Below are 27305 nucleotides of genomic sequence, written 5' to 3'. Positions count from 1 at the left end.
GGACATATTACAGTAATATCACGATACATTTACAAAACCTTTCTTAACATACACATAATATCCATCTCTTAATTGTGAAAGCCAACCATCACATTATTAATTTATAATGTTCTGTCTTCTGTATTTTTGTTTAAGGTTTAATAAACCTTTGAAATTTTAAAAGTAAGTGTCGTTTCTCACATCAGGATCCGTGTGGTTGCTGGGGAATGGGGATCTTCCATTTTGCTCCATGAGTCTACTGCTGCTGTAGCTTGGTTTGAAGAGAGAACACTCAGCAGGACAGGGAAGAAAGAGACAGTAATCTTAGCTTTTTTTGTACATAAATAAAAGTTACATGACAATTGTAAGGTACATGAGCCTTGTGATAATACATGGATATCAGGAAAATGAATCTACAAACACCAGAGGTTTATGTCCAAAAAGAAGACAGAGAAGTCCTTTTCTTTATTCAAATAAAGGGAGAGGCCATAGGGCGTTCCCCACGAGGTGTCTCAAATTTTTAGAGGATGCAGCCTCCTTTTTATCCTAATTTCCTGGCCACATTTCCCTCTATCTTTCCCCATTGGCTGAGGTACTTAAGAGGTACAGATGTCCCGAAATGCTTAATATCCCCTCTAATGTAAACCTCCCCGTTTTTCTTTTCCCTTGTGTCTCTATTCTTTCTCTCTAAATCTAGAGATGTAGCACAGTCTTGAGTGAGTAACAGTCTGTGTCAATTAGTGGAATTCCTATGGAATTTATGGTTCACCCCATTGCTTCTTTCACCTCTCCATATCTAGGCTTATCTACCATCAGGCACACAGTTTGTTTGTAAAAACACCTCCTTCTCATTCCTTTCATGGAGAATCCACACAGGGTGAACTGCAGAGAGCTGGGAGGCAGCACAGCAGCAGCTGGCAACCCTGAGACCACTCTCAGTGGTTTTGAAGTCACACACAGGGAAAGGTGGCTCTCCATGGGCTGTTACAGGTGAACTTCAACTTCCCTTGCTCTGCTGTCAATCTCAATGTACGAGACTGGAAAGAGCGTTTGCTCCTCTGATCTAGCAGGTAAGGGGCCGAGAGGAAGATGGGCATAGCGAGCAGACTGATTTGGGGAACGGGGCTCCATGAGCCAGCTTTGCAGAGTTTCACCTCTGCACATGTGGCTGTTGGCTCTGTGACTCTATGTGTAACAACTTTTTGGAGGTTAGGATTGCTCCTTTTGTTTTCTTTCTCTCAGGGAATTTTCTCCCACATGTTGCTACGAGACAAAACTGACTGGTACTTAAGAGAGAAAAAATAAGTTCCTAAGGTGCAGGGGAAGGGTGGGGCTGGCTACTCTCTTAGCTGAGGGGTTTCTCTTGGCGGGGCAGAGGTACTGGGAGATTTGGGCAGGGGGAAGGGGCTGGGCGCAGCTCGTGGCTCTCTCGGGATCAGAGGGGAGACAGGCTGTGGTTGCTGTGGGAAGAATTTGCCACCACTGTGAGGCTCTGTCTCCTGCTGTCTTCTACTGTGAGTGAAGCTCTGCTTGTGGGAGTGGCTGTTGCACTGGGACCTTGTTAACACCCTACCTCACTAAAAAAGGACCTTCACCATCTGCTCTGGTGCCTCAGGGGAAGCCCTGGGACCCCAAGCCCTCTCCCTCTCCGAGGGAGGGTCCCCCAGCTGTGTTCAGGAACCAGGCTGTTTTCTGCCACTGCTCTGAGTTTCCACTACACTGCAGCCCTGCACCCCTGCCTGCCGGGACGCCCCACGGCCCCTGCCAAGGCTGTGGAATTTCTGCTGCATCTCGTTTATTAGTCCAGGATCTGCTTGCCTCTGGTGTTCCAGCTTGCTGCTTCCGAGGTTCCTGCTGCAGTGCATTTCACCAGCCGGAGGTGCAGCGGGACCGGCTGTCCCTGAGGGTTCCAAAGGAAGCCCCTTCTCCATCCCTTCCGCCAGCCCGCCCGCCCTTGCCGTGTGCAGAGAGGCGGCCGAGCTCGCGCCACAGCGCCCCCTGCAGCCGCGGGGGAATCATCGCCCTGCCCTGCCCTGCCCGGCCGGGAGCCAGCGGCGCCCCCGCTGGCTGTGCCCGGAACTGCGCCGCAGGGGAAGGTGCCTGCGGCCGGGAGAAGGCTGCCGCTGGGTCTGTGCCTCTGGTCGCTGCTGCTGCCGGGCTTGGTGTTTGTTTGCCTTGCTGGACACACACACGCTAGGAAGGAACTGCTATTCCTCTTCTCATATCTTTGCCTGAAAGCCCCGTAATTTCAAAGTTATAATAATTCGGAGGGAAGGGGGGTCATATTCCCCATTCCAAGGGAGGTTCCTGCCTTCCTTGACAGACACCTGTCCTTCAAACCAAGACACAAATGCCCTTTCCACTCAGTCCTCTCCATCTGTGCTGCATTCTATCACCCCCAGCAGCCTCACTAACCCAGATCTCTTTTTTTTTTTAATTAGGGACCAAAGATTCATGGTATTGTGAAGGAATGTGCCCTGCAATGGCCCAGCTCTCCCCTTGGTGGCAGAACAAAGAGGAAGAAAAGATTTACCTACAAAAGCACAGAGCAAATTCTTATTATGAAACTCACATCTCTTACTGTCAGCAGCCTCCATGCAGAGGATGTGCAGACCAGAAGTTTTCCTGCCAGGAAGGGGAACAGGCATACAGTTTGCACTGTGATATATGGTTTTCCTTCAATGGATGGCAATGCTCCTGTTTGTTTAGGTTTACATCTTAGTGCTGCACTGAACAAGAAACAGTGCAGGCAAGTGCTGAAGGAAGGACCTGGATACCTGGCCCCTGTGGAATAGCCCGTAAGGAATCTGTGAGACTGGGCTGACTTTACCAGCAGTGCACCTGCTGGACTGCTTGCAGAAAGCAGAGAACACTGCAGAGAGGTGAACACAGTGTGTCCGCAGGGGTGATACAAGCAGGTAGATGGGGCCATGTAGCTCCTTCAGTGTGGCCACTGGGTGTTGAAGTGCCGGCTAGCAGTTTCCCAGTGTGGCTGGTGGGTGCCACAAGAGTGGCCACCCCTGGGTCTCAGCTGAGGTTGCCAGGTAGCGGTGTGTGCAGCGGCGTGGGTAGCGTTTGCACCGAAGTACCACAAGGATCAGAGGGGAAGGGACAAAGGAGAGGACACTTGTGTGAAGTCCAATACAGTTTTATTCCACGAACCAGTCAGGGACAAGTGTCATCTGGCTACAACTTATAAAGGGTGTGGGTGTGAAGGGGTGGCAACCTGGAACAACCAATGAGGATACATCACAGGAGGATCACATCATGGGTCACAACCAATGGGGAAAAGATAAGGGTGGGGAGAAGCCTTGGGGACTAATCAACTATTAGAACATGGGTGATTGACAGTGAACTTTCGAGAACAAAATGGGGGCGACTACACTGATAGACAGGGGACATGGGCAGCACAACTTAGATCGACAGAACTATTTAAGTGTAAAAGGGGAGGAACAGGGAGATTGGCACTTTGAGGGACAGTCAAGTGGCGGGGAAACTTAGGAGTAAACAACCTGACACAAACCATTTTGAGGGGAAGAAATAGTGGGTACATGGAACATACCAACTGAAACTACCTAACATTGAACTTCTAACTTTTATAACAAGACATTGTAAAAACCTATAAAAACACACACCACCACAGGGCTACTCCACATCTGCAGCAGAGAGTGAGGTAAAGGGGCCTGTGGCCAGGGGCTTTCAGGACACTAGGCTTTCACACCATCCCTAAGAAGTGCTGGGCTGTGGAGGAAGGCACTGCTCCCTGCAGAGTGCCCTGTGCTGCCTTGTCCACTGGCGGTGTTTCACAGAATCAGAAAGTAGTTGGAAATGACTTTTTAAAGGCCATCTATTCCAAGCCCCCTGCAATAAACAGGGACACCTTCCACTAGACAAGATTGCTCCAAGCCCTGTCCAATTTGGTCTTGAACTTTTCCACAGGTGGGCTGCCACAACTTCTCTGGGAAAATTGTTTTACTACCCTCACAGTAAAGAAATACTACACAAATACTTAAGAAATCTATTCTAACCCTGCCTTTTGGCAGTGGGAAGCCATTCCACCGTCTCCTGTCCCTCCATCCCTTGTCCCAAGTTCCTCCTCAGGTTTCCTGGAGTGCCTTTAGGCACTGGAAAGGGCTCCAAGGTCTCCCTGGAGCCTCCTCTCCTCCAGGTGAACATCCCCAGTTCTCCCAGCCTGGCGCCAGAGCAGAGGGACTCCAGCCCTGGGACCATCTCCATGGTGGACTTGCTCCAACATGCTCCACATCATTCTTATGTTGGGTCCCCAGGGCTGGAGGCAGCTCTGCAGCTGAGTGGGTAGAGGGGCAGGCAACCTACGTCACTGTAGCTAAGTACTATCAGCACCCGCAGACTAGGCAATACTATGGTATGGGCCAGGGGAGCAGCAAATGAACGAAGGATGGGAATAAAGATCGCTGGAAGAGTGAGACACGGTCTGGGGAAAGAGTTGGTGCTGTCACTGTCCCTTCCCAGCCACAGCTAGGCTGAGCTGCAGCTGCCGGGGCGCAGCAGCAGCGGGGTCTGAGGGCAGGGCAAGGCCGGGCCGGACCCCAGCAGAGCTCGCGGTGGCAGTGGAAGAAGAGCCGGAGCCAGGCTAGCGGAACGGCACTGGCGGCTCCCGGTCGCTGCCCACGGTGCTCGAGCTGCAGTGGCCCGGCAAAACCTCCTCCCAACCGAGGGCCCGGGGGCGGTCAGTCCCGGTGCGCCGCACAGGCTCTCCCCAGGCCCAGGTGCACCGCCCGGGGAACGGTGAGATGGCGGAGCCTCCGGGATCCGCGGGCAGCGCGGGGTACGGACGGGGCCGGCGTGCGCTGCCCCTTTAAGAATGAGAACACCACGGCGGCGCCAGACACGGCGGCGGCCGCTATACGCATGCGCACAGCCTGTCCCTGCGACTTATTCGGTGCCGCCGGCACAGGAGTAGTGGGCGGGGGTGGGGAGTTGCGCCGTGGCGTGGTCGCGCATGCGCAGGGCACGGCCCCGCCGTGCGTTTTGTGGCGCTGCCGGAAGTGGGTGCGGGCCGAGCGCAGCGAGCGGCGCTCCCGGTCCTGTGTGGCCGCGGCCCCGTGGCGCCGGCGGCCTGAGGGAGTGGCGCGCCCCGACATGACTGCCGGGCTCTCGGCGCAGGTAAGGCGGCCAGGCTTCCCGCCACGGCGCTATCGGGCTCGGCCCGCTTCACCGCCCGCGGGGCCTGTGGCGCGGGCGCCGCCCGGTGCCTCCACCGCGCTGACCTCTGCACTGCCGCGGCGGGGCCCGAGCGGGGCGGGCGATGGGCGAGCCTGTCCCCGGGGCTCCCCCAGCGCCAGCGTCTGGTTGGTGCCGCGGAGCCACCGCAGGGCGGGCGGGAGCGACTCTCGCTGACCCTCTGCGGCCCAGGGCCCCTCTCGGCTCCTGCTCCGGCCCGGGGGTCGAACCGCATTTCGGGTCCCTGGGAGGAGCGTGAGGTGGTTGGTACCCGCGCCCTTCCTCCCGTGTGGATCCTGCGAGCGGGAGCTGTGCCTGAGCGAGGAAAAAGTTTGTGTCGCTGTTTTCCCGCAGAGTCCGACCAACAGCCCGCTGGTGCCGAGCATGCCCGGCTCAGGCCTCCCGGGCTCTGTCGGGATTCTGATTTGCCTGTCTCATTTGGTCTCCGGGCCCAGTGGGTAGTAGGTCCTATTTATTTGGCAGACAGGCTCAGCAGCGAGGCTTCTCCCCGGAGTAAGGGGGGGCTATGCCTGCAAGACAGTCCTTCCTGCTTGAGCAGTTTGGAGACTTTAGGAGAAACTGGACCAATGAAAAGAAAACTGTTGAGTAAAAAATTTTTCTCAGTCGAGTGCACTGTTTTGTAGTCAAGTTCATTAAATAGTTTTTCGCACAAATGAGGGGTTTGAAAACTTACTAAATTCTCAAGTGACTTGTCTGGAAGATAATTTTCTCAAACCTACTGTTAAAAATGAGAGTGATAGTGAGAAGCAGAGTAGTACTGATATCTGAGTAATGATGCTTGGAAGCAGAATAATAGCCAAAACATACAAAACTGACTGATGTTTTTGCTTTCCTGTGGCTCTGCTCATCTTTACATGTAACAGTATGCAACTTGTAGGCAGTGGCCTTCTCTATAGCAAGTACCCTGCCTCCTGCTTTGGCCAGGCTGTGTCCAGCAGTGTTCCCAGGAACTAAGGAGGCGATGGGGCCCATGAACTGGGAGTGCTGAAGATAGTGAGACCCGAGTCCTGTGGCTTAAATGGCACCTTATGTTTGAGACCCAGCCTTCCCTGTGGCGCATTCATGTATTAACTTCTGCTACAGTAACGCAGTAAAATCTGACGAATTTGTCTTCTCTGGGCAAGGGCAGCTGTGATTCTATTCTCTGACCCTTGGTAGTGCTGTGGCTGAATGGCTTGGGAATGGATGACAGGAGTGTGTTTTTTTGTTTGCCTCTTCTCTTCTTGCCTTGAATATAGACTTAAAAAAAATAATAGTAACCCTGACATGCATCTTTTTTTAATTCTTTAACAAAATACTTAAAATACCAACTTTCTGCTGGTCGTTCTGTCAGATGGGTCTTCTGTTTGGTTCTTGCAATTTTTAATTTTTGCCTGCTCTCTACTCTGGCTGTTGTCCTTCACACACAGTGCATGCCTTAGGCAGCGCTAACCTGTTAGGTGGCTCCAGAGGTGAACTGCCAGGAGGACTGTGCTTCCTCAAGCCTGGTAGGCTTAATACCAGAGGTGCAGTTGGTCTCAGCTAGATCTAACTCGCCTTCTCCAACATGAACTTGGAGGGCAGTGGGGCAAGTGGGCATATAGCAGCTGTTCATACTCAGAATGCCACACGACTGAGAAAAATTGCTCATAAATGTCTGGTTTGTGCTTTGGGGGAAGGTGGGTTGTGCCAGTATGGCTTTCTGGCAAGAATTGTTTCCTCTGGAGAGCAGATGTAGTACTATCTTAGGTAGCAGAGGTCATGTTAAATGGGAGGACTTCCTTTTTTTTCCAGAGACTACTTATAAAGCATATCTGATATCCCAGAACTTTGATGTAGACCTTTTTTTGTGGATGCTTCTCTGGTTTAGGCTTAATTAGGCTTCCTTGAGCATATCTCTGCTGATGGTCTTTGCATCTCTAGTACTACTAACCATTGTGTCTGCTCTGCTTTTTTGGTTCTAGTAAAAGCCAAGAAGGATCCACTTTTGGGACAGCTTGTCTTTGTGTGTGAAGTTCTTTTGCATCGTAGGAAAATACTTCATTTTACATCTGAAGCTGCTGAACACAAAAGACTAAATGTTCACGTTTGCCCCCAGCACTGCCCTTTCCCAGGGCACATTTTCTGAGGAACTGCTCTGTACATGAGTATTGATTTCCTGACCTCTCCCCTGCACATGCTCCGAACATCTCAATTTCAGGCTTGGACCTTCTGCACGTTCCTTCACAGTAGCTGCAGAATGTGGCTCTGTTTAGTTCTCACTGTCTAACTTTAGTGAGCCAGGAGTTTAAATATTTTGGCTGCAGCTATTCATATTAAGTCTTTGGAAACTGGAAAGAGAACTTTATTTTTTGAGTTTTATGGACTCGTTATTATTTTGTGCTCACTGGCTTCTGGAGTGTTTGAGAACTGAGGATCTTGGGTCTTCAATGCTGAGACATCCAGTTTCTGTGGTTTATATGGTGATAATGACTGAAGTTCCTAAGATGAAACAGACTGGGAGGAAATACATTGAAATCCAGATTATTTACCATACTAGGGAATATTGGATTTAATGCTCAGTTTCATAGTAAATGAATGTCTCCTTGCTTTTGCTAGATTTAATGCTGGCGATTTCTTTCCAGGTTTGTCTGTGAGAGTGTGAGGATGTTTTGTTTAGTGCAGCCTCCAGGAACATACAGTGAACATATAGCATACAAGAATGTGTAAAACTGCTTGGTGAACAACAAAGGTTTATTTATTATTCTACTCACCCCTCCTCTTAATCAGCTTTCCGAGAGTCCTTAGTGATTTGAGCCCCAATAAGACGTGTATGTGAAGTGCAAATATTCAGCTTCATGAAACTTGGGAGATGTTAGTTGGGCAAGTGAGGATGCTTTAGTGAGGGTGCTTCTGAAATACAGAAGCATTGCAAAAACAGAAGTCAAAATCAGGTGTGATGTGACAGTTGCTTTCTTGGTCTTCAGTTTGCTGTTGCTTTTTCAGTAGTTACTGATAAATACAGTGTCTTGGAAGGGAGGTAATCCTGCTGCTGCACAGCATTGGGTGCTCTTTATCTGAGGCAAGTTAGGAATCTGTCAGTGTGTGGAATCTGTCAGGAACATTGTTTTGGATATCATTGTGTGGAGACTTTACAGCCTTTTAAAATTCCTGTTCACTTAGAAGAAGTTGCATGCTAGATAGATGTAGAGATACTCCATTCCTAACAGATTGCAGCCATTTCCAATTCGTGTGTCAGTTGAACTGCAGTCTTAAATAAAAAATAACTTCTAGTCCTTCCAAATAAAAACTTTTAACTGCTAAATATAGGGGGTTGAATAGATTGATACCCTGCTAAATCTCCCTCATAAGGATTTTGCATCTGAATCAATTACTTCTTTCAGTATTCCTTGTGTATTGCTAAAACTAACAGAAGGTTTCTTTTACAGTGAGACGAAAGGAAGCCTCAAATATTAACAAGATACAGGCTGGTGATTTTATTTATGTATGAATGTCAAGCAGCAGGCTGGGAGTGTGTGGTATGAGATGGTTGTCCTGTTGCTAAACCTCTTCAGCATGGCATGTTGTATATATCCTGTATCTGTTAAAAGTGCTACTCCTCAGAAGTGTGGAAGGGTCACCCAGAAGAGCTTTTCGTCTTTTTTCCATTGTGGCAGGGAGCTGCGTGAGGGCAGGCGATTGTGTCCTCGCATTCCCCTGCCCTAGTGTAATTAAGGTTTTCTAAAATGCAGCGGGATTCTTCTAGATGAGAAAGTTCCCACGTAGGCATTGCCTGCCATTTGCTTGTATTGTACAGCACTTCCACACACCTGGGCGCCCTGCTCTGGGATGAGGGTGGCCACAGCGAGTGTGCTGTGCTTATCACACACAGATAAGCTCCTGCCATGAGCTGTTAACTGCCCGCCTGAGGGCGGGCATGGAAAGGACTGTTTTATCAGTTCAAATCAGCTTATTTAAACCAATGTTCTTCAAATGCTGTTACAGGGTTACATGCTTCTAATGAACTTGTGTCACAGGAGAGGAATGGGGAGTGCTTCCCCTCTTCCCTTGTGGAATAGGGGGTAGGGACTCTGCTGTGGGGGTGAGTGAGGAGGGGGAAGTCTTGGAAAGTGGATTATATCTCACTTCTGTCCCTTCTGCTTTGACTCCAAACACACACTGGAGGAGACTAAGATGGTGGTCAGCTAGGAGAGAAGGGGGAAGACAAAGTGTCTCTGTGTCTATAGGATATGAAAGGAAAAGATACCAGTATGGAAACTTAGATAGCGGAACTAAACAGTGATCAAAGCAATCACTGAGGGTTGGGATTTTGTGGGGTTTGTTTGGTATTTCGTTTTTGAGTTTGTTTTTTTTTTTTTTTTGGGGGGGGGGGTGGTTTGATTTGATTTTGGGGAGGTTGTGTGTTTGTGTGCTACTTTTCTGTATCTTGGAATTGCCATTTTTCTCTAAGCCTAAGGATTTTGACCACAGTGACATGAGCATTCTCCCTGCCTCAGTCCCCAAAGGAGGGCATGTACCTGAAGGATGTAGGGATTGTACATCATGTAGGCTGCTGCTGCTCTGGTTCACTCACTGTCAGATAAGCACACGTGACTGCTGCCTCAAACCACGAAGGATGTAGTTTGGAAGACAAGATCTTGCTGCCTTGCTTTTCTGTCTCCCTCGAAGGGAATCATCAGGCTTTTTGCATAGGTTTTGGGTATAAACATTTGAGGAGTCAGCTAAATAGGCAGATTGTTTAAATAGGCTTTTCCATAGGAATGTGTATTTCCAGGCCTAGCTTCTTGTTTGATTTTGAGCCAACGAATGTCTAAGAGAAGTGTTCAACATGTTCCTTGTATGACTAACTGGCTTCCAAATCGTACTAGGTAAGTGTAGTTGGCAAATGGATATTGGAGTGCCATCCATGACAGCTTGAGCTGCTCTGAGCAGTGGCTCTTGAACACTCCTTGCTTTTCTCCTGTGCCAGCCCTGTTTTCCTTGTTCATGTGATCACCTGGCTCAGATAAAAGGCTGCCAGTTCTGGTGGGAGAGGAGGAAAAGGAGATGGTGCAGTCGCAGTTCTGGTGGCTCAGGCTTCTGTGTTACCACCTGCTTGAGCAGCAGTTTAACATTGTTGTGGGCCTGTACAAAGCATTCTGCTGTCAGAGGGATGTTCCTGCCACCCCTCTGGCCTGGGGTCCTCACTGCTCTGTTGTGTTGGCACAGATGTTTCTCATCTGAGTTAGATCAGATCTCTGGACATGTTTGATGTGTGGATTAAAATTGGCTGTGGGTGATGGGTGTCTCTGAGCTGCCCAGTCCAGTCCCATGACTGGTGCTGCTTCACCCCACCCGTTCCCAGGGCAGGGGGTTCTGGCTTGGCTCCCAGCCCTGCCCTGTATAGCACGTAGGTGTGTGTGCTACTGGTGCAGCACGAGCCACTGCTTGGGACACAAGGGTGCTGCTGCCTGGAGATGGACTGTGGGAGCACAGCTTAACTTCTGCTGCTTCTAATCGCCTCTCTTGGTTGAGGTTTCACAACGATGCCAAAATACCCATCCCAAGCTCCCATCACTGCAAAAACCTGGTTAGTTCACAGTCAGCTTGGCTTCCTGATCTCAAATAGCAGTGAGGGGAAATACACAACTGCAGTTGTGCTGGGATTGTTACTCAAATGAGAACTGTGTCTAGTTCTGAGACCACTGCCTGGGAAATTTCCTAGTGGCTTTTCTGTCTGGAATCTGTGGGACAAATGTGGATTTTTATGGAGTGACTCTCTGTGTGTATTGACTTTACAAGGATTTGAAATGCACCCCAGTGCCATAGATTTGGAACCTATATGTGCTGTAATGAAACTGTAAAGTGATGCTGGGTTTAAGCTAGTGATGCACTAAGGCTCAGCCAGTCCTGAACTCACAGCAAATAAAGGGCACTCTTCATTATCACTGAATTACATTTTTCAGCTATCAGTTTTGAGTAGTGTCTGCTGTAGAAATACCATATGAATATAAAAGAGGCTGAATTTTTGTCTTCTAAGATGGCTAAGGTTTTCCTGGAAGTTTCCTGGTGTCTCTTTTTAACTGCTGTTGAGGTGAAAAAGGGAATGAGGGGTGAATTGCAGCCATTGTTTCATGAGCAGAATACTTGTAGAACTGTTTTTTACTTACCTGAAGATGTCATGTAAAGGGGAGCATCTTTTCTGCAAAGATGGTGCAAGCAGAAGTGTGACATGAAGTCACTTCTCAGGGTTAAGTATCTAAAATGGGCATATAGTCCTGAACTGAATCTTGCTGTAATCTCTCTAATCAAGCTACGTTAAAGCACGTCTGTGTAAAAAACATACTAAAGTTGAAGAACAACTGTTGGAATCTCTTCTGGATTGTCAAATGTATGAAATGGATATGTGCATCTTGAATTTACAAGGGTCTGGATTGTGATACACAGCCTCAGTTTTGCTAACTCATATCATAGACATTTAAACTAATTGTCTCTTTTTCTTCCTTGCCCCCCAGGTGTTGTTTGGATTGTAGCATAGAGGCACTATGTACTCGGAGTGGAGATCCTTGCATCTTGTCATTCAAAATGATCAGGGGAATACCAGTGTACTTCACAGCTATCCTGAGAATGTGGGGAGAGAAGTGGCAAATGCAGTGGTGCGTCCTCTTGGACAAGCTTTAATTACATCATCTGTTGGAAGTGAGAGTTTACTAAAAACAGACAAAGAAGTAAGTGCCTTTCCTTGGAGATGATAGTTTCCTTCATGCCAGAGTAACAGTTTAATAGTTTTCTATGGCCTCTTTTATTTTTATCTCTTTATTGTCCCAAGTTTTATGAAGTGTGTTACATTTTTAGTTTACTAATATCCACAGGGCTTTTATTAGCAATTATATCATAGCAACAGTGTACTTCATGACTTAATAGTAAATGTTTACCTGAGCTACTATACCACGAAATTCAGGCTAAAGAAAACCAACAAAAACACTCAAAACAAACCCAAGGAATTTAGCATTTAACACTAAGCCTTTCTACTTACCTTCAGTTTTGGAGCAGCAGCATGTGACTTCAAAAAAAAAGTCTTTGTATAGTACAAGTATTTGTTAGAATTTGAAAATCTTTCAGTAGCAGCTTTTGTGTGTTCTCTCTACAGTTTAGATTTAAGAGATTCAGGATTTAGAGAGTGATTTGCCATTTATTCATATTCTTCATAATATATGAGTTAATGGTTTGGTGTTTTATTGCAGGATATGTTACACAGAATTGCCCATAAAACATAACTATTGTTGCTTTACTTTTTTTTTTTTTTTTTTTTTGACTTAGAACTAATGTGCTCTGACCAGTACTTACTTACCAATATTCATTTAAAATAACTTTTGCTTTGTGTTTGTTAGGTGAAATGGACTATGGAGGTGGTTTGTTATGGACTGACCCTCCCTTTGGACGGTGATACTGTGAAATACTGTGTGGATGTGTATACAGACTGGATTATGGCTCTTGTGTTTCCTAAGGACTCTATTCCTTTGCCTGTTCTTAAGGAACCAAACCTTTATGTTCAAAGCATTCTCAAACATCTCCAAAATCTCTTTGTACCAAGGTGAGTGTTAGGGATTTCAAGCTATAGTCAGCAGGTGAACTGTCAGAGGACTCAGGAAGTGTGGAGGCTCTTGAGTAAAATAAGACTGCTATTGCTGCAAGCTTAGGAGGAAGGTGTTTCTCCAAGTGTCTTCTGTAATTTTGCAGTAGCAAATTGAGTTTTTGCTGCTGTGGTTAGGTAATTGGAATCACATAGTTCATATCCTTGAATGTTTACTGTTCTAAGAGGTTCAAGATTTATCTCTATTGGATGACTGGAGGGTAAAGGGAAAAGCAGAAGAACATCACTGCGTGACCATGTGCTTTTCATTTTGTAAAACTGAGATAAACTAAGAGAACATCATGGCAGTCCCAGCCCTTGTTAGTCAAAATTTGACCACGTGTGTGTGATGTAGTGAATGATCTTGCAGTAAGGGACTGCTCTGTGCCTGCATCTTGCTGCCTGTTAAATATGCATGGTTATACTAACTGTCATTCTCTGGTAGTTTTGAAAGAACCTGGTGGCGATGTGCTTGCTGCTTGACATCCTTGGATGATGATGTTGAGATAGGCATGTTTCTAGGTCTTGTACACAGCTACATTGTCAGAGTGTGCAAACATCATTACCTTATTTACAGTTTATGGCAAGTTTACCTGCTGCTCTTGGACATATGTACTGGATAAGGAAGATTAAATAATAGCGCCCCCTGAAAAGGTGCTTAACTTCAGATCAATGTTTAGTATATGTTTGTAAATATCAGATTATCTGCTTTTATCAGTATTAAATATGTATCACTGCAGGTGGCCTTCAAAGTGCTCAGCTGCACTTGGGTCACTTTACTAAAGGCTTTGTTTATAAAGGACTTTGAATAATAACTTGTGCAAATTCAGAGGAGTTCTCTGCTGTTTATTGATTGCTTTGAAGTCTACCACCTACTCTTAGCTGCTGTTGCTCTTAACTTGTAGTGAAAATGCATTTTAATTCCCATTAAAGGATGGTCAAGGCAATGACACAAGTCTGAGGAAAGCAAGCTTCTGGATTAGACTGCAGTAGGAGGTTGTTTCTAAGCTTTAATAAGTGCAGAATACAGTCTGCTGTCTGGGATCCTTTATTCCCTTGGAACAGCAGAGAAGGAATTCTTCACTAGTCCATTAAACAGTTGTTTCTGTGATCCCTTGCTTGCTCTCCCACCGGGGGCCCTAGTAGCAGGCAGCTCAGTAGTATAGTTTCTTGCATGCTATTGGCACAATAGCATGCAAGAACACACCCTTCTCTCCCAAAATCATTGCTGGACCTTGATGTAGGCTGGTACATGATAGCTGTTGAATGAAATAATTAACACCGAGAGACAAGGAGGGCTGAAAAATCATTATTTTAAACATTGTCCCTGTAGTATAGCTGTTCTGTAAGTTTTTCTTTTCAAGGGCCACTGAGATGTATCTTAAACACTGATTTTTCATGGCTGCTGCTGTCAACATTTGATATTCAAGTCCCTACTCTTTTTAAGTTTTGCCCTCCAGGGTGCGATGTTCAGAATTCACTCCAGCAACAGGAGAAGTTTCTATACTCAAATGGAATACAGAACTGAGTTGTGCACACCTGCCTTGAATAAAAGCAAAGATTTAGACTTAGGTGTCTGTGGTGGGGAAGAGGAGAATGATTTCTGGGTTTACCCAATTGATGCAGGTTGCTGATGATAATGGGCTCATGTAGAATACTTACCCAGGAGGTGCTACAGCAACCTGTATTGAACTGTCTCCTGGAAAAATCTGTTCTTGTGTTGAAGATACTAAGTCATTACTATAAGCCTATGTCCTATGGAAGGTTGATTAAAATAGCTTCCTTCTTCACCCTGGTTCTCTGGAAACAATGTAGGTGTTGGTTTGGCTGCCTTTTAAGTGGTGGCCCAGAGTTGTGAAGGCATCAGACTCAGATGGTGACATATAGGTAAGGTGGGAAACACAACAGCCTGAAGTGGGCACTTCAGTTAAATGGCATCTCAGGAGCTTGCGTACACCCATACAGAGCAAATGCATATAGATTCTAGTGTCAGTGCTCAACTGAATCAAACGTTTACATGCACAGTCCTTGAAATAGTGTGGTGCTGAAAAATAAAACTGTGAAGGCTGGGTGAGTCAAGTTAGCTTTCCTCTATCTGCTGCAGTGACGGGAGAGAAAGTGTTTGCCTCTTTCCCTCCTGTATCGGCCTTCTGTCCACCCTGAAGAAACAAACACTTTGTTGACATATTTGAATAGTCCCCAGGCAACCCCCAGGCTTTCCATTTCTGGCGACTCTAGAATATCCAAGAGGTCTTGAAGATGACTTAAGCAGTAGTGGTTGTTACTGCTGTCAGATAAAGTTTCAGTGCCACAAACACTGTTGGAAGGAAATATGAGAACTCTCTCCCCCTGTATTACCTCTCCAGGAGAGTGAGGTACAGATATCCAGGTTCTCTGCAACAGAAATGTCTGGAATTGCTTGAGAGACCGTGGAACACGTGACTGCCAAAGTACTTTTTTTTTGTAATAACTTCATATGCTTCTCATATGAAATCATGGGAACAGTACTTCTGAAGGAGAATGGCCAGTAGGCCACAGTCTGTAGAAATCTAGACATCTAGAAGTCTAGAAATAGTGCAAGCAGAGCTTGTCACCAGGTCAGCTTTGCAGACAAGAGGAAGTCATAGATGGACAGAAATGTTTGAGTTGCCTTTACAAGATTAGCACAGAAGTATCCCGTTAGCTTGCATTATAAGCCCTGTTTTTTTTACAGTTTCTCTAAATGATTAGGGAAAAAGTCTTGAAGCAGCCTTGGAAGCCTCAAGCCTATATAGATTGAGGATACCTTTTGACTGAAACAATCTGCTCTGTTGTTGCTCACACAAAAAATAGTGCTGAAAGCAAGGAAGGGCTCACTTATCCCGAAGTTTGTTATTCTACAGGGAGACTCTGGGTTATGATCTAGCTCTAGCATCAAGCAACCCACTGAGGTCCTCAGCTGTGGTTAGTAGTGTGCAATTTTGCTCATTAGGCATCTTAGGACAGTATTGTCTCTTTGTGATCTTTTTTTCCATTACTGTAATACAACATTTATACTCCCAAGATAAAAGCTGATAGTATTTAGTGGACCAGCAGATTCTTGAGGTGCTTGCTATGCAACATGACTCTTGTGGGTTATAGCACATTGAAAATATTTGGTAGGAATCTGGTAATACTACTTAGTAGTCCAGTGGACGGTAATATTTGTATGATTTTTTTTTTTTTGTCATCTCTTCAGTGGTAGTAGGAGGCATCACGAAATCATGCACAGGTTGAAATATGCCTTACATATACTGCACACTCTAATTTGCAATCTCTTCTCTTGCCCTTTAAAATTTGGGCTTCCTCAGGTTTTTTACCAATGTCCTCAGATACTGTCCAGAATGTGTCACATGACTGTTTTGTACCTGTTCTGCCTTGTCCAGACTAACTAATGGGAGGAGGTGATGCTGCTTTGTGCTGCTTCTGCACAACTTTATGTTGAATGACTCAGCAGTGCCAGTGTGGATCTGATTATTACTACAGGAAAAACCTAGGAAACCCTTCTTCCTTCCTCCTAACTGTTTACAGAAGAAGATCTAGAAGGGGGTCATTAAATAGGAACATCAGACTAAAGGAAGAAGTGGTAAGAGTTGATTTGGAAACAAGAGGAGAACTAGGAAGAATTTAAATTATTTTGCTAACTATGTTCTCCTAGTTTTGCCACTTCTGAATTATGTATGTAATAATTCATGATGTCTCAACTGGATTGTCATTGTTTGGCCCAAGATAAATCTGACATGATGGATTGTGCTTGTGCTATGTATTGAGTCTCACATGGAGAAGAGTGTTACGGTGCATCTTGTGCTCATTAAGGCAGAGTTAGGATGCCTAGAGACAGAGCTGGGGTGCACAGAAGCATATTGGCTCATGTTCTCGGGTCTCACTCAATAATATTTGATCCTTTTGTAAGTTGAGGATGCTGAAAGTTCATGTTACTGAATACATCATTTAATAGTTCTATTTCTCAAGCACTGTTTTCTTATCTTGCAGGCCAGACCCGGGATCCAGTCAGATCAGACTCTGCTTGCAGGTTTTGAAAGCTGTCCAGAAGCTGGCACATGAGTCAACAATTATGGCAAGAGAAACCTGGGAGGTTTTGTTATTATTTCTTCTTCAGATCAATGACACTCTTCTAGCAGCTCCAACTGTGCAAGGTTCATGTTCATCTTCCATTTGGTTCAATTATTAAAATACTTCTGGCTCTTCTTGACATTCAGCTACCAGCAGGATGGGGGAACCCATTAAAAGCTCTTAGGAGCTACCAAAGCACAATAGCTCACTCCTAATTCTGCCCCATTACTCCAAAATAAAGCATTGCCAAAAAAGACTGAATGATTTGGAGCTGAGTTTTCCTGAAACTATTTTTGCAGGACAATGACTTTATACAGGAGCAGTTTGGTATGAACAGTTTCAGACACTGTTGTTCCCTGTTTGTTTCACTGAAACCCCTTTGTTTTGCTGTTCAGCCTGCCTAGTGCAAAATAATAGTATTAGTTTTACCGATTTAAAAAAAAGACTTCAATATAGACACAGTGCAATAGAAGACTGCCTAAGATTGGTGGATTCCTGCTGCCCCTTATTACACACATGTGGCTGGGCTTTATCTATTGTACTTGGCCTTGCAAAAAGGCTAATTGGCTGTAGGAAGCAATCAAGGATCATTCTTTAAAATTATAAAAAAAAGAGGGCTTAATCTTTATGCACTTTAACCAAAACCTCTGTGGGGAGATATTTGAAGTTACTTAGATGGAACATTAACTGAAGGTGTGCTTGGTTTCTGTTGTAAGGTGGCATTGCTGAGAATCTGGCTGAAAAATTAATTGGTGTGCTGTTTGAGGTATGGTTACTCGCTTGTACACGGTGCTTTCCAACACCTCCTTACTGGAAAACTGCCAAAGAGATGGTGGCTAACTGGCGACATCATCCTGCAGTAGTTGAGCAGTGGAGCAAGGTCATTTGTGCCCTTACTTCCAGGTAGGAGAAATCCTGTAGAAATAAATGCATGTATGGGGATAATAATGGTCATATATGTTTTGGAGTTGCTTATTTGTGGAATGTGCAGCAATCCAAAAGTGAATAAGCAATACAAAGTGAGAGTTCTTGCTGTATCCTTGGATTGTGTGTGTATTCCTTTGTTCTGCAAGGGGAGATCGGAGTTGGATTCTCTCTGTTTTTGTGTAAGCTTAGCACCTCTGTGATATTTAGCACTTTGTGGCATGTTGTGTGTATTAGTCTCCATGATTGTGACTCTTCATCATATCCTCTGAGGAATGACTCAAGAATATTAGTATAGCATTATACGTGTGTGTCACCATCAAAATTATTAGGTGCTTGTTAGTGCTCATGCTGCTGGGTTTGAGGTGCCTCTTGGACTCTGCTTGGACCCTGTGAGCTGAAACTGTGTTACAGCTGCCTGGCACTTGTTCCCTGGCAGTCAGGATGTGATGGGCCAGAGGAAGACCACAGGCTTTCTGCTCTAGAGAGTAGGGGAGAAGAGCTGTACTGAGTTGTGCTGGGTATGGGAGCAGTGAGGATCGTATATGATAGAATTGTTTAGGTTGGAAAAGACCTCTAAGATCATCAAATCCAACCATGCTCCCAGCACTGCTAAGCCCACCACAAACCCATGTTCCCAATTGCCATATCCACAGGTCTTTTAATACCCTTTGGTGACTCCACCACTGCCTTGGGTAATCTGTGCCAGTGCCTGACAACTTTTCCATCCCATCTGAATGTCCCCTGGCACAACTTGAGGCCATTTCCCCATGTTATGTCCCTTGTTAACTGGGAGAAGAGGCCAGCCCTCTGGTGGTTCCAGTCTCCTTTCATGTAGTTGTAGAGAATGAGAAGGTCCCCTCTGAGTCCCCTTTTCTCCAGGATGAGCCTTCCCAGCTCTCTCAGCTGCTCCTGGTGCTCCAGCCCCTTCCCCAGCCCTGTTCCCTTCTCTGGATACACTCCAGCCCCTTAATGCCTTTCTTGCCATGAGGGGCCCAAAACTGTCCCCAGGATTGGAGGTGCCTCACCAGTGCCCAGCACAGAGCACAGTCGCTGCCCTGGCCCTGCTGCCACACCATGGCTGGTACAGGCCAGGTGTCATTGGCCTCTTGCCCACCTGGGCACACCAGGCTCTTGTTCAGCTGCTGTTGAGCAGCACCCCCATGGCCTTTCCTACTGGGCACTTTGCAGCCACTGTGCCCTAAACCTGTAGCTCTGGGGTTATTGTGACCCAAGGGCAGGACCTGTCACTTTGCCTTGTTGAACCTCATGGAGTGGCTTCAGCCCCTTGATCCAGCCTGCCCAAATCCCTCTAGAGATCCTTCCTGTCCTTCAGTAGGTCAGCTCCTGCCCACCTCGGTATCACCTGCAAATGATTGAAGGAACACTCACATCTGGGGCTGGCAGGAGAGTTTTGGCTGTAATAGAAGGTTCTGAACAGTGAGGAGAGTTTCAGTACCCTTAATATTGAGGTCTTTTTGGTGTGGTCTTTGTGGGACGAATCTCAGACTCTTGGAGGAAAGAACTGGATTAATTACTTGTAAGAGAGTCATTTGGGTCTCCTTCCAGCTCTCCTGAAATATCAGTAACTTATTTCTGTAGAAGTTCAAAGATGTGTCAAAATTGCTGCATTGTGAAATATTCAATAGTGTATTTTTCTGCAAGGGTTTATTATAACTTTGAAAACTTTTGCTTTGAATTACCTGTCAAAATGTGAAGTGTGAATAGATTTTTCCAGGTTATGCAGCTATTTGTTAAGCCCCTGGGAAATAAAGCTGCAATACAAGTTCTGTGTATTTCCCACACTATTTCTTCAGCTATTTTTAGCTTGTTAGACGTAGTGTTACATAACGGAAAATATGATTCACTGATCTGAAAAGAACAGCTCTGTCTCAAAACATGTGTTGGTGTTCTGCACCACACACTGTGCCTACACTTCCTCTCCCATTGTTGACTAACAGTCTTGGTTCTGTTGGTGCACAGGAGTATGCAGGGTTTCTGGAATGTTTTAGTCTGTGTTCAGTAATGTTGGTTTATGCCTGATACCAAGGCGGGGAAGGTTAGGCTCCTCTGAAGCTGGCTTTAAGTTCAGTGGTATTTTAAGCTGCATTTTTAATACCTCAATGAAGCCCTAGCTTCAAACAGTTAAAATGTTTTAGTAAACAGTTCTGTGAATCAGGTTATTAGCAATAAGCTGAGAGTAAATGTTTCAAATTAAAAACATATGGAAAATTATATTTGGAAATCTGTACACATATGCAGTGTCAATTTGTGTCCTTGGCTATGATTTTTAGCAGGATGAAACTGGAGTCTTACTTGTATTGCCATACCAATAGATACTACTTTTACCCCATCTAGACTGCTTTAAATATATTTTAACTGTCTTGGATGTGTGGCTTAAAATTTATTTCTGTCTTCAATCGTTCTTGAAAATGACCTATATGTCATTAAAGATTTGGTCATGCTCTTTGAAAAACTGGTTTCTTGCAGTCAGTGAAGGTCACTGATGACTCTTCAGGTAGTTACAGCTCTTTTAGGGAAAGATCCCCATTTGCCTAAGCATTGTCCTTATGGCACCGGATCACTGCTTTGCTCTTTGTTGGTATGTAGATTCCAGCCTCTGGCAGATGTGGTGCATCTGTTTTGAAGAACTCACTAAACTGTGGCTTGCAAGTCCTGTGCTGCTTGTAGGTCAACAGTGAGTGCTGCTCAGGGTGCTGAGAGGTACAATGTAGGTTATCAATCATGAGCTGGAATTTAGAGCTGCAACCTAATATGACTTGCTAGTGTCACTGAGAGCTTGAGCTAAACAGCTGTGAGGATAAGGGTTTGAATTCCTTCTTTAAAAAAAAAAAAAATCCTTCTTCCTTCACATGTAATGTCCTGACAGATGCGCATGTGGCTGTGATAACCGGTGACCCCTCTGGCTTAAGGGATGGGAGAGCTGCTGTGGGGTCTTGTGCCTTAATAGCTTTTGGGTTTGGCTGGAATTTTAGGCAGGCTCCAGGTGTGCACCATCCAAGGCTGAGAGATTGTATAAAATGGGATCTCTAGGAAAACTTGGGATGTTGCATTGCTGCCTGTGGACTCACCTGGGGGCTGCTTATACCTTTGGGATGCAAAGGCAATGTTAATTTTTTGAGCTGAAGGACAGGTCTGTCTGACTTGCTTTCTAGGTTGCTGCGTTTTACATATGGACCTTCATTTCCTCCATTCAAAATTCCCGATGAAGATGCTGGTCTGATTCCTCTTGAAATGGATAATGAGTGCGTTGCACAAACATGGTTTCGCTTTTTACATATGCTGAGGTATTGTAATTACAGCCATCCATTGTTCCTGTTCTTGCATCAGCTCTATACATTTGCATGACAAATGAAACATTACTCTGGAGATGGCCAAGATTAAGCATATAAATAGAATAAAATGAGAGACTTGTGCCAATGCCACGCAGCAGCTCAGGGCAGGGTGTGAGTGGTGTTCAGCTTTGAATTCTGACTCTTTCAAAATGTAAACTGGTTCAGTTAATTAAAAACTATTTTAGCTATTTGGCATTTTGGAGGATGTGAAAAACAAGAGTTGAATAGAATTTTGTTTCTCTGAGATAACAAACAGGAAAAGCTGAACAATAGGTCTGGGAGATGCTTACTACTTCCGTTTATTCTCCAGGGTAAATTTAACTTAGAATTTATTTTTTAAATGGGTGTTTATATATTTATTTTTATGAAGAAATCTATACACTTAATTTTACCATACATGTTAATCTTTCTTAAATGCACAGCTGAACCAAATGCTGTGTTTTGTTTTAACGACTTTTGGACGTGGCATTACATTAATGCTCTCAATGTCCAGAATATTTAAAAAATGATACAAAATACTATTTAATAGTTAAAACTAGATAAATATTCGGCTGTTTAAAATTTACTTCTTAACTAATTAAAAAACCCTCTTTCTTCATGTGTAGTACTAATGTCACAACTACTGTACTCTTCAAATTTGGAATTTACAAATTTGCTGTTTCAGGATTTGAGTCAGTCAGGAAAAATTTCTCAAACTTTTACAATTTACTCCTCTTCTTGTCACTGTTTGACAGTATTTAATTTTTTGCTTATCTTTCTAGAATAACAATATAAGCAACTCTTAACTGGGTTCAAAATACCTCATAAGTAATTATTATTGCTGCAATAATTAGTCTAACAAGTCTGTGCTCTGGTTTGTTTTATTTTACTATAATCGTTCAGTGTGTTTGGGTAATGTTTGAAATGAAGGCAGCTATATACTGCCAACCCAGGAAGAGAAAATTGCCTTCCTACAATGGAAGGCTAGAATGTATTAATATTGGATGTTGGTTTGTGGTGTTATTTGAATGCCTTAAACTATTGCATCGTCAAGTGTTTTTAAATCTTAGCAGCTGTTCTCAAACTGACTAACATAGATTTTGCTCTTTTTTTGTGCAGTAATCCTGTGGATTTGAGTAACCCAGCCATTATTAGCTCTACCCCCAAATTTCAGGAGCAGTTTCTGAATGTGAGTGGGATGACTCAAGAACTGAATCAGTACCCCTGCCTTAAACATCTGCCTCAAATATTCTTTCGTGCCATGCGCGGAATCAGCTGTTTAGTGGATGCATTCCTAGGTAATGCTTTTGTCTTGCCCATGGATAGCTAGGATTATTAATTTAATAATTATTTTATTCTCTTTAAATCTGTTTTCTCCATAAATACAGCAATAACAATAAATCTTTTGCAAGTATATTCTAGAATTGATGAGGAGGAGATTTCAGATCACTTCTAAAAAAATCTGTATACACAACAGTAACATTTGAATGTATGAATTTGTAGATGGCCTTAGTTTCAAATGCAAAACAAATAAATCAGAAATATAAAATAAAATAAAACCAGGGATCTCTTTCCCAAACAAGGCTTTTTCTTTCCATCTAATCACCAATGCAAGTGCTATGCTTTAGCATGTTGTGAGCACTCACCGCCATGTTTCTAATCTTTGTGGTAACTGCTGTGTGCCTGTTTTATAAGGTGTTGAATTTGGACTGTCATCTTCAGATCTTTGCGAAGTTCCCCTTAGTTTACAGTTAGTGGATTACTACTACTGCTGAGTAGGAAAGTTGTGTTTCTTTGTGTCTGCTGGTAACTGAGTAGCTCTAGCTGGTTAGCCTTAAGTAACAGGATGGAGTACCTGAAATTTAAAGCACTACACTTAGTATGCTTCAGACTTTCAGTAAGTTCTTCAGGGAATACATGCTACTGTAAACTTGGAAGAGCTGCCTGCTTTTCTGCTTAAATGTGTACAAACAAATGTCATCTGTCATAAGTGTGAGCTGATGAGAGATTGCAGAAGACTAGAGCAGATATGTAAACAGTATTAGAAAAAAACCTGCCAGTGGAATGAGACCATCAGCCTGGAGAAGAGCAGGCTCTAGGGGCACAGAGGGCAGGGTTAGATTGGATATTGGGAAGAAAGTCTTCCCTGTGAGGGTTCAGGAGGCCCTGGAGGTTGTGCAGAGGAGCTTTGGCAGCGCCTGGATCCCTGGAATTGTCCAAGGTGGGGTTGGACTGGACTTGGAAGAAAGTGGTCTAGTGGGAGGTGTCCCTGCCTGTGGCTGGGGATGGAATGGAGAGTCTTTTAGGTCCCTTTGAACCCAAACTATTCTGTGGTTTTATGAATCAGACACTTAAGACTTATGAAGATCTTGTAGCAAGATGAAGCACCCAGAGTGATAATAGCCTATCTGGAATGCAGAGATGGAGACTACAAAGCATTGGGACGCAGGAGATTTCTTAGTGAAATTAAATTCAGGCTGTAGGTATGGATTGGGAGAGTGTGCTCGGGCAGACTTGAGAGCTGCACAAAGATCTTCAGTGAAGGCCGATGGGAGAGCTCATTACCTTCTGTCACAAGTGCTAAAACATTGGGTTTTATCTTGCTCTCCCTGGTACCTACATGATGTGTTTGGCAAAATAGTACATCCTCTTTTCCAGCCAAATGTACCAAAACAATAGGTTTCATAGTGCATACTCTGCCTGGGCTGTAACACCGATGATTTAGCAGGAGCAAATTGTTCTGTAATGTGTTATGAAAAGTAGTTGGGTGCTTTAATTAACATAGTCAAAGAAAAAAAAACAACAAACATATGCGTCACCTGTGTCAAATTCTCAAGCACACTGTGCTTCCGCACTTCATTTTTCAAATGGGGCACTCAGGTGTTGGAATTCATTAAAATGGGCAAAAGCGATGTTTGTCACAGCAAATCTTGCAGATGTTGAGTTCCTTCTGATTCTGATGGGGAAGAGCTCTGTACACCATGAATTTCCCTGAAGCTGGATAAAAACTGGTCTAATGTCCTGCTGCTGGCGGAAAAATTATAGCTTGCTCTGCTTTCTTACTCTGTCTTGTGTGCTGCCTTAGTATTTGACCGTTCAGCAGCTGATTCAGCTCAAACTGAGCAGAAAGCTGTGTGGTGGATGAGTTTCATCTTAATTTAGTGAGCTAAGGTGGCTTTAAGGGCCAGACATCTTAGAGATGTCTCAGAAAAAGGTGTGGGAGTTATGATTGTGAAAGAAAGGCAAAGATGAGAAGCACCAGAATTTTGGCAGAAGTGAGCTGTGAAATTGTCTTTGGCAAGTGAACCTTGCTCCTTTCCCTCTGCCTGCTTCTAGACTGGTTCTTCCCATCTGCCATTTCCCACAGCCTTAAGGTGTGGGGTCCTTTGGTGTTTTTCAATCAATTGCTTATCTGATGCAATTACTGTTTTAATTTGCTTATGAATTTATTTCTGCTAATAGTAAAATAGGGAGGGGTGTTTTTGTTGCTACTGCTGTTTTGGGGAATGGGGGAAGGCATGGCTCTTGACCAAAGGCCTCTATGCTTATTAATGGCCTGCTCTCTCTGAGCCCATGGAATTCTTGCTGAAAGCCTGCTTTATTTCTGGCCTTACAGGCATTTCCCGACCCCGGTCCGACAGCGCACCACCCACGCCGGTGAACAGGCTGAGCATGCCCCAGAGCACTGCTACCAACACCACTCCACCCCACAACCGGAGGCATCGGGCAGTGACTGTGAACAAAGTGACGATGAAAACCAGCACTGTAAGATTTCATACCCTGTGTTTGAGTAGCTGACCCTTTGGATTGTTTCTTGAGTTAGAGGAAGTAATTGCCTTGATTCTAGGAGCTGATTCTGTTCTTCTGTTCAAACAGGTAACTACTGCACATGCTTCAAAAGTGCAGCACCAACCCTCTTCTACTTCTCCACTCTCTAGCCCAAACCAGACAAGCTCTGAGCCTCGGCCACTTCCAGCTCCTCGCAGGCCAAAGGTTAACAGCATCTTGAACCTCTTTGGATCATGGTTATTTGATGCAGCATTTGTTCACTGTAAACTTCATAATGGAATAAACAGAGACAGCAGCATGACTGGTAAATATTACAAAAAATATATGTACACTTTTTTCCTTGTTTTTTTGACATTTCCTACCTGCAAGATTAACACATGCATAATCCAAAAAAAGTAAAATCTGAAGTGCTCTGTTGTAATTAATCCCTTGAGCTGAGCAAGCATCTGCTATTAGCTGAGCAGCCGTTTTGGGAATTTAAAGTTTAAAAGTCCACTTTTTACTCCTTTACTCTAACAAGCATGGCACTTCCAATTATGATACTGGGGAAGATGCTGTTAAGTGGAGGAAATCATATGGTAGGAGTCCACTTCTTAGTTTGAGACCTGCTTGAGTATCTATGATTAATAGCAACTATTTATATAAACTCTTTAATATTTGAAAATTTGTCCTACATTGCTCCACATAGTGCACAAAGCGGTACTTCTTGGTTTCGTAGAGTGTTATGGAAATAGGAGTCCTTAAAATAGCTAGTGAAGTTGCTACCTATCTGTTATGATTGCTGTGTGTTCCCCTTAATGACTCGATATCTTCGTTGTCTTCAACCTTTAACTGCCAAACTTACTTTGTCTCCTGTGCTTTGCTCAGCTGCAGAGGTTAGATGTTTTGAGATATCATAACAGAATTAGTGCTCTGCTCAGAGAGGCTTTTTAGCTCTCATCTTACTTTTGGTAATAATATTCAGAAAAGAATAATCTTTCTCACTCGTTGCAGTTTTCCTGTTCCTTGTGTATTTCGAATGTCTGCTCACTTTTCCGAGAGATCTATTAATCAATCTGTCAGTAACTCACTGGCCTAAGAAAAATAGGGGAAAAACATTTGTTATAGCAAGTTGGATGTATAGTGGGACTTGACAGCAACAGTTAAACTGGTGATCTTCCTTGTTTATTTTGTCAAATTCCTGTGTGAAAGCTTAGGATTTGGGATTTTCTAAAGGTGTTTTTAGCTATGTAGCACATCATTTTTTGAAAGTGTTCTTTGTGGGTGTCTGTGGTAGGAGTTCAGAATCTCTTTGTAAAAGGCCTATGACTCGTGACTAGGGAAACAGCTGAGCTTAGGAGGGAGCAAGGCATCCTTTGAGGGTGTGTTTGGTTGCAGATGCATTTAATGTATCTGCAAAATTGATCAGATAATTTAAATTTTGACATAGCCTGTTTTTTGAGCGATTTTAATGAAATGCTTAACCTGTAAGGGAAGGATGGTGTTTATGCAAAAGTGTCAGCTGTAAACATCAGCTTAGATGGTGTTTATGCAAAAGTGTCAGCTGTAAACAGAGGTGTTGTTATGCTGGCAGAAGTAGACAGTCATCTGGAATCCAAAGGCTTAATTTCCTTGAAGGGGTTACCGGGCCTTCTGTTCATATATGCAATGTCTTAAATCACCTAACAGCAATCAGAAAATTGTTGTGTTACTAGTCTTACAGGGATATTTACCAGCTTTCTGAAAACTAAAGACAGCTGTTTGGAATTGAGTTAATTCTCTTTTGCCTCTGTGCTCTTCCAAGCTGTCTGTAGCGAGACCAGTCTTCGCATATCACATGATCTGCTGTGTATTAATAGCAGTGGTTCTGGCACAGTGATGTTGGTGGACTCCCAGGAACCTGGAATATCTTGCTTTTTTAGCAATTTGGAAGACAGAATTAACTTATGGGAATTGAGTCAAGTGTCTGCTGCCCTTGCAGGGTGTTGTTACTGCTGTGTAAGGTCACTGGTCATGGTTTTGCCAAAGTGGGCTGGCTGAAGGAGAGAGAAGTGAGCGTGGACCCCTACTTCTGAAACGCTGTAGAGAGGCCCCAAACTCTGATTGCCTGATGTATTATTTTGCTCAGCCTCTGCTTAAGGTGGGAAAATGAGCAAGATGTGTAAAGGGCCAGGCCCCTGGAGTTTCTGCAGACTTAAAGCATTTGAATGAGGTTTAAATCCACATAATAAAGTTTTTATTTTGGGAATCTGACCTGTGATGCCTGATGCCTCCAAGTGAAATCTTTTCCTCCTTGAAGAACATAAGGCAGGAGGTGCTATGCTGGCTGATGAGGTGGGCCAGGAGGGGTCTGTATTAGGCCCCCCCCATCACAGAAGTGGAGCCCATCAGTA

General features: G+C 44.5%; 1 protein-coding gene across 4 annotated transcripts in view; it reads left to right on the top strand.

The window, feature by feature from the left end:
* The first annotated feature begins 4999 nt into the window (after positions 1-4999).
* Positions 5000-27305, top strand: part of RALGAPB (Ral GTPase activating protein non-catalytic subunit beta) — a 62248-nt gene continuing 39942 nt past the window's right edge. For 2 of the 4 annotated variants that reach the window (XM_053992819.1, XM_053992818.1), the window contains exons 1-9: positions 5000-5124; positions 11676-11888; positions 12552-12754; positions 16805-16968; positions 17602-17788; positions 20986-21117; positions 22264-22442; positions 24761-24909; positions 25021-25237. In XM_053992819.1, the coding sequence (XP_053848794.1) occupies positions 11706-11888; positions 12552-12754; positions 16805-16968; positions 17602-17788; positions 20986-21117; positions 22264-22442; positions 24761-24909; positions 25021-25237 (1414 nt within the window). In that variant the 5' untranslated portion in view covers positions 5000-5124; positions 11676-11705. Of the gene's footprint in view, positions 5125-11675; positions 11889-12551; positions 12755-14788; positions 14864-16804; positions 16969-17601; positions 17789-20985; positions 21118-22263; positions 22443-24760; positions 24910-25020; positions 25238-27305 lie in introns of those variants that run through there. The other 2 variants (XM_053992820.1, XM_053992821.1) reach the window with 2 other exon arrangements.

Source organism: Vidua macroura, chromosome 17 (assembly GCF_024509145.1).
Source record: "Vidua macroura isolate BioBank_ID:100142 chromosome 17, ASM2450914v1, whole genome shotgun sequence".
Lineage (NCBI taxonomy): Eukaryota > Metazoa > Chordata > Aves > Passeriformes > Viduidae > Vidua > Vidua macroura.
This window is presented reverse-complemented; position numbering and strand designations above follow the sequence as displayed.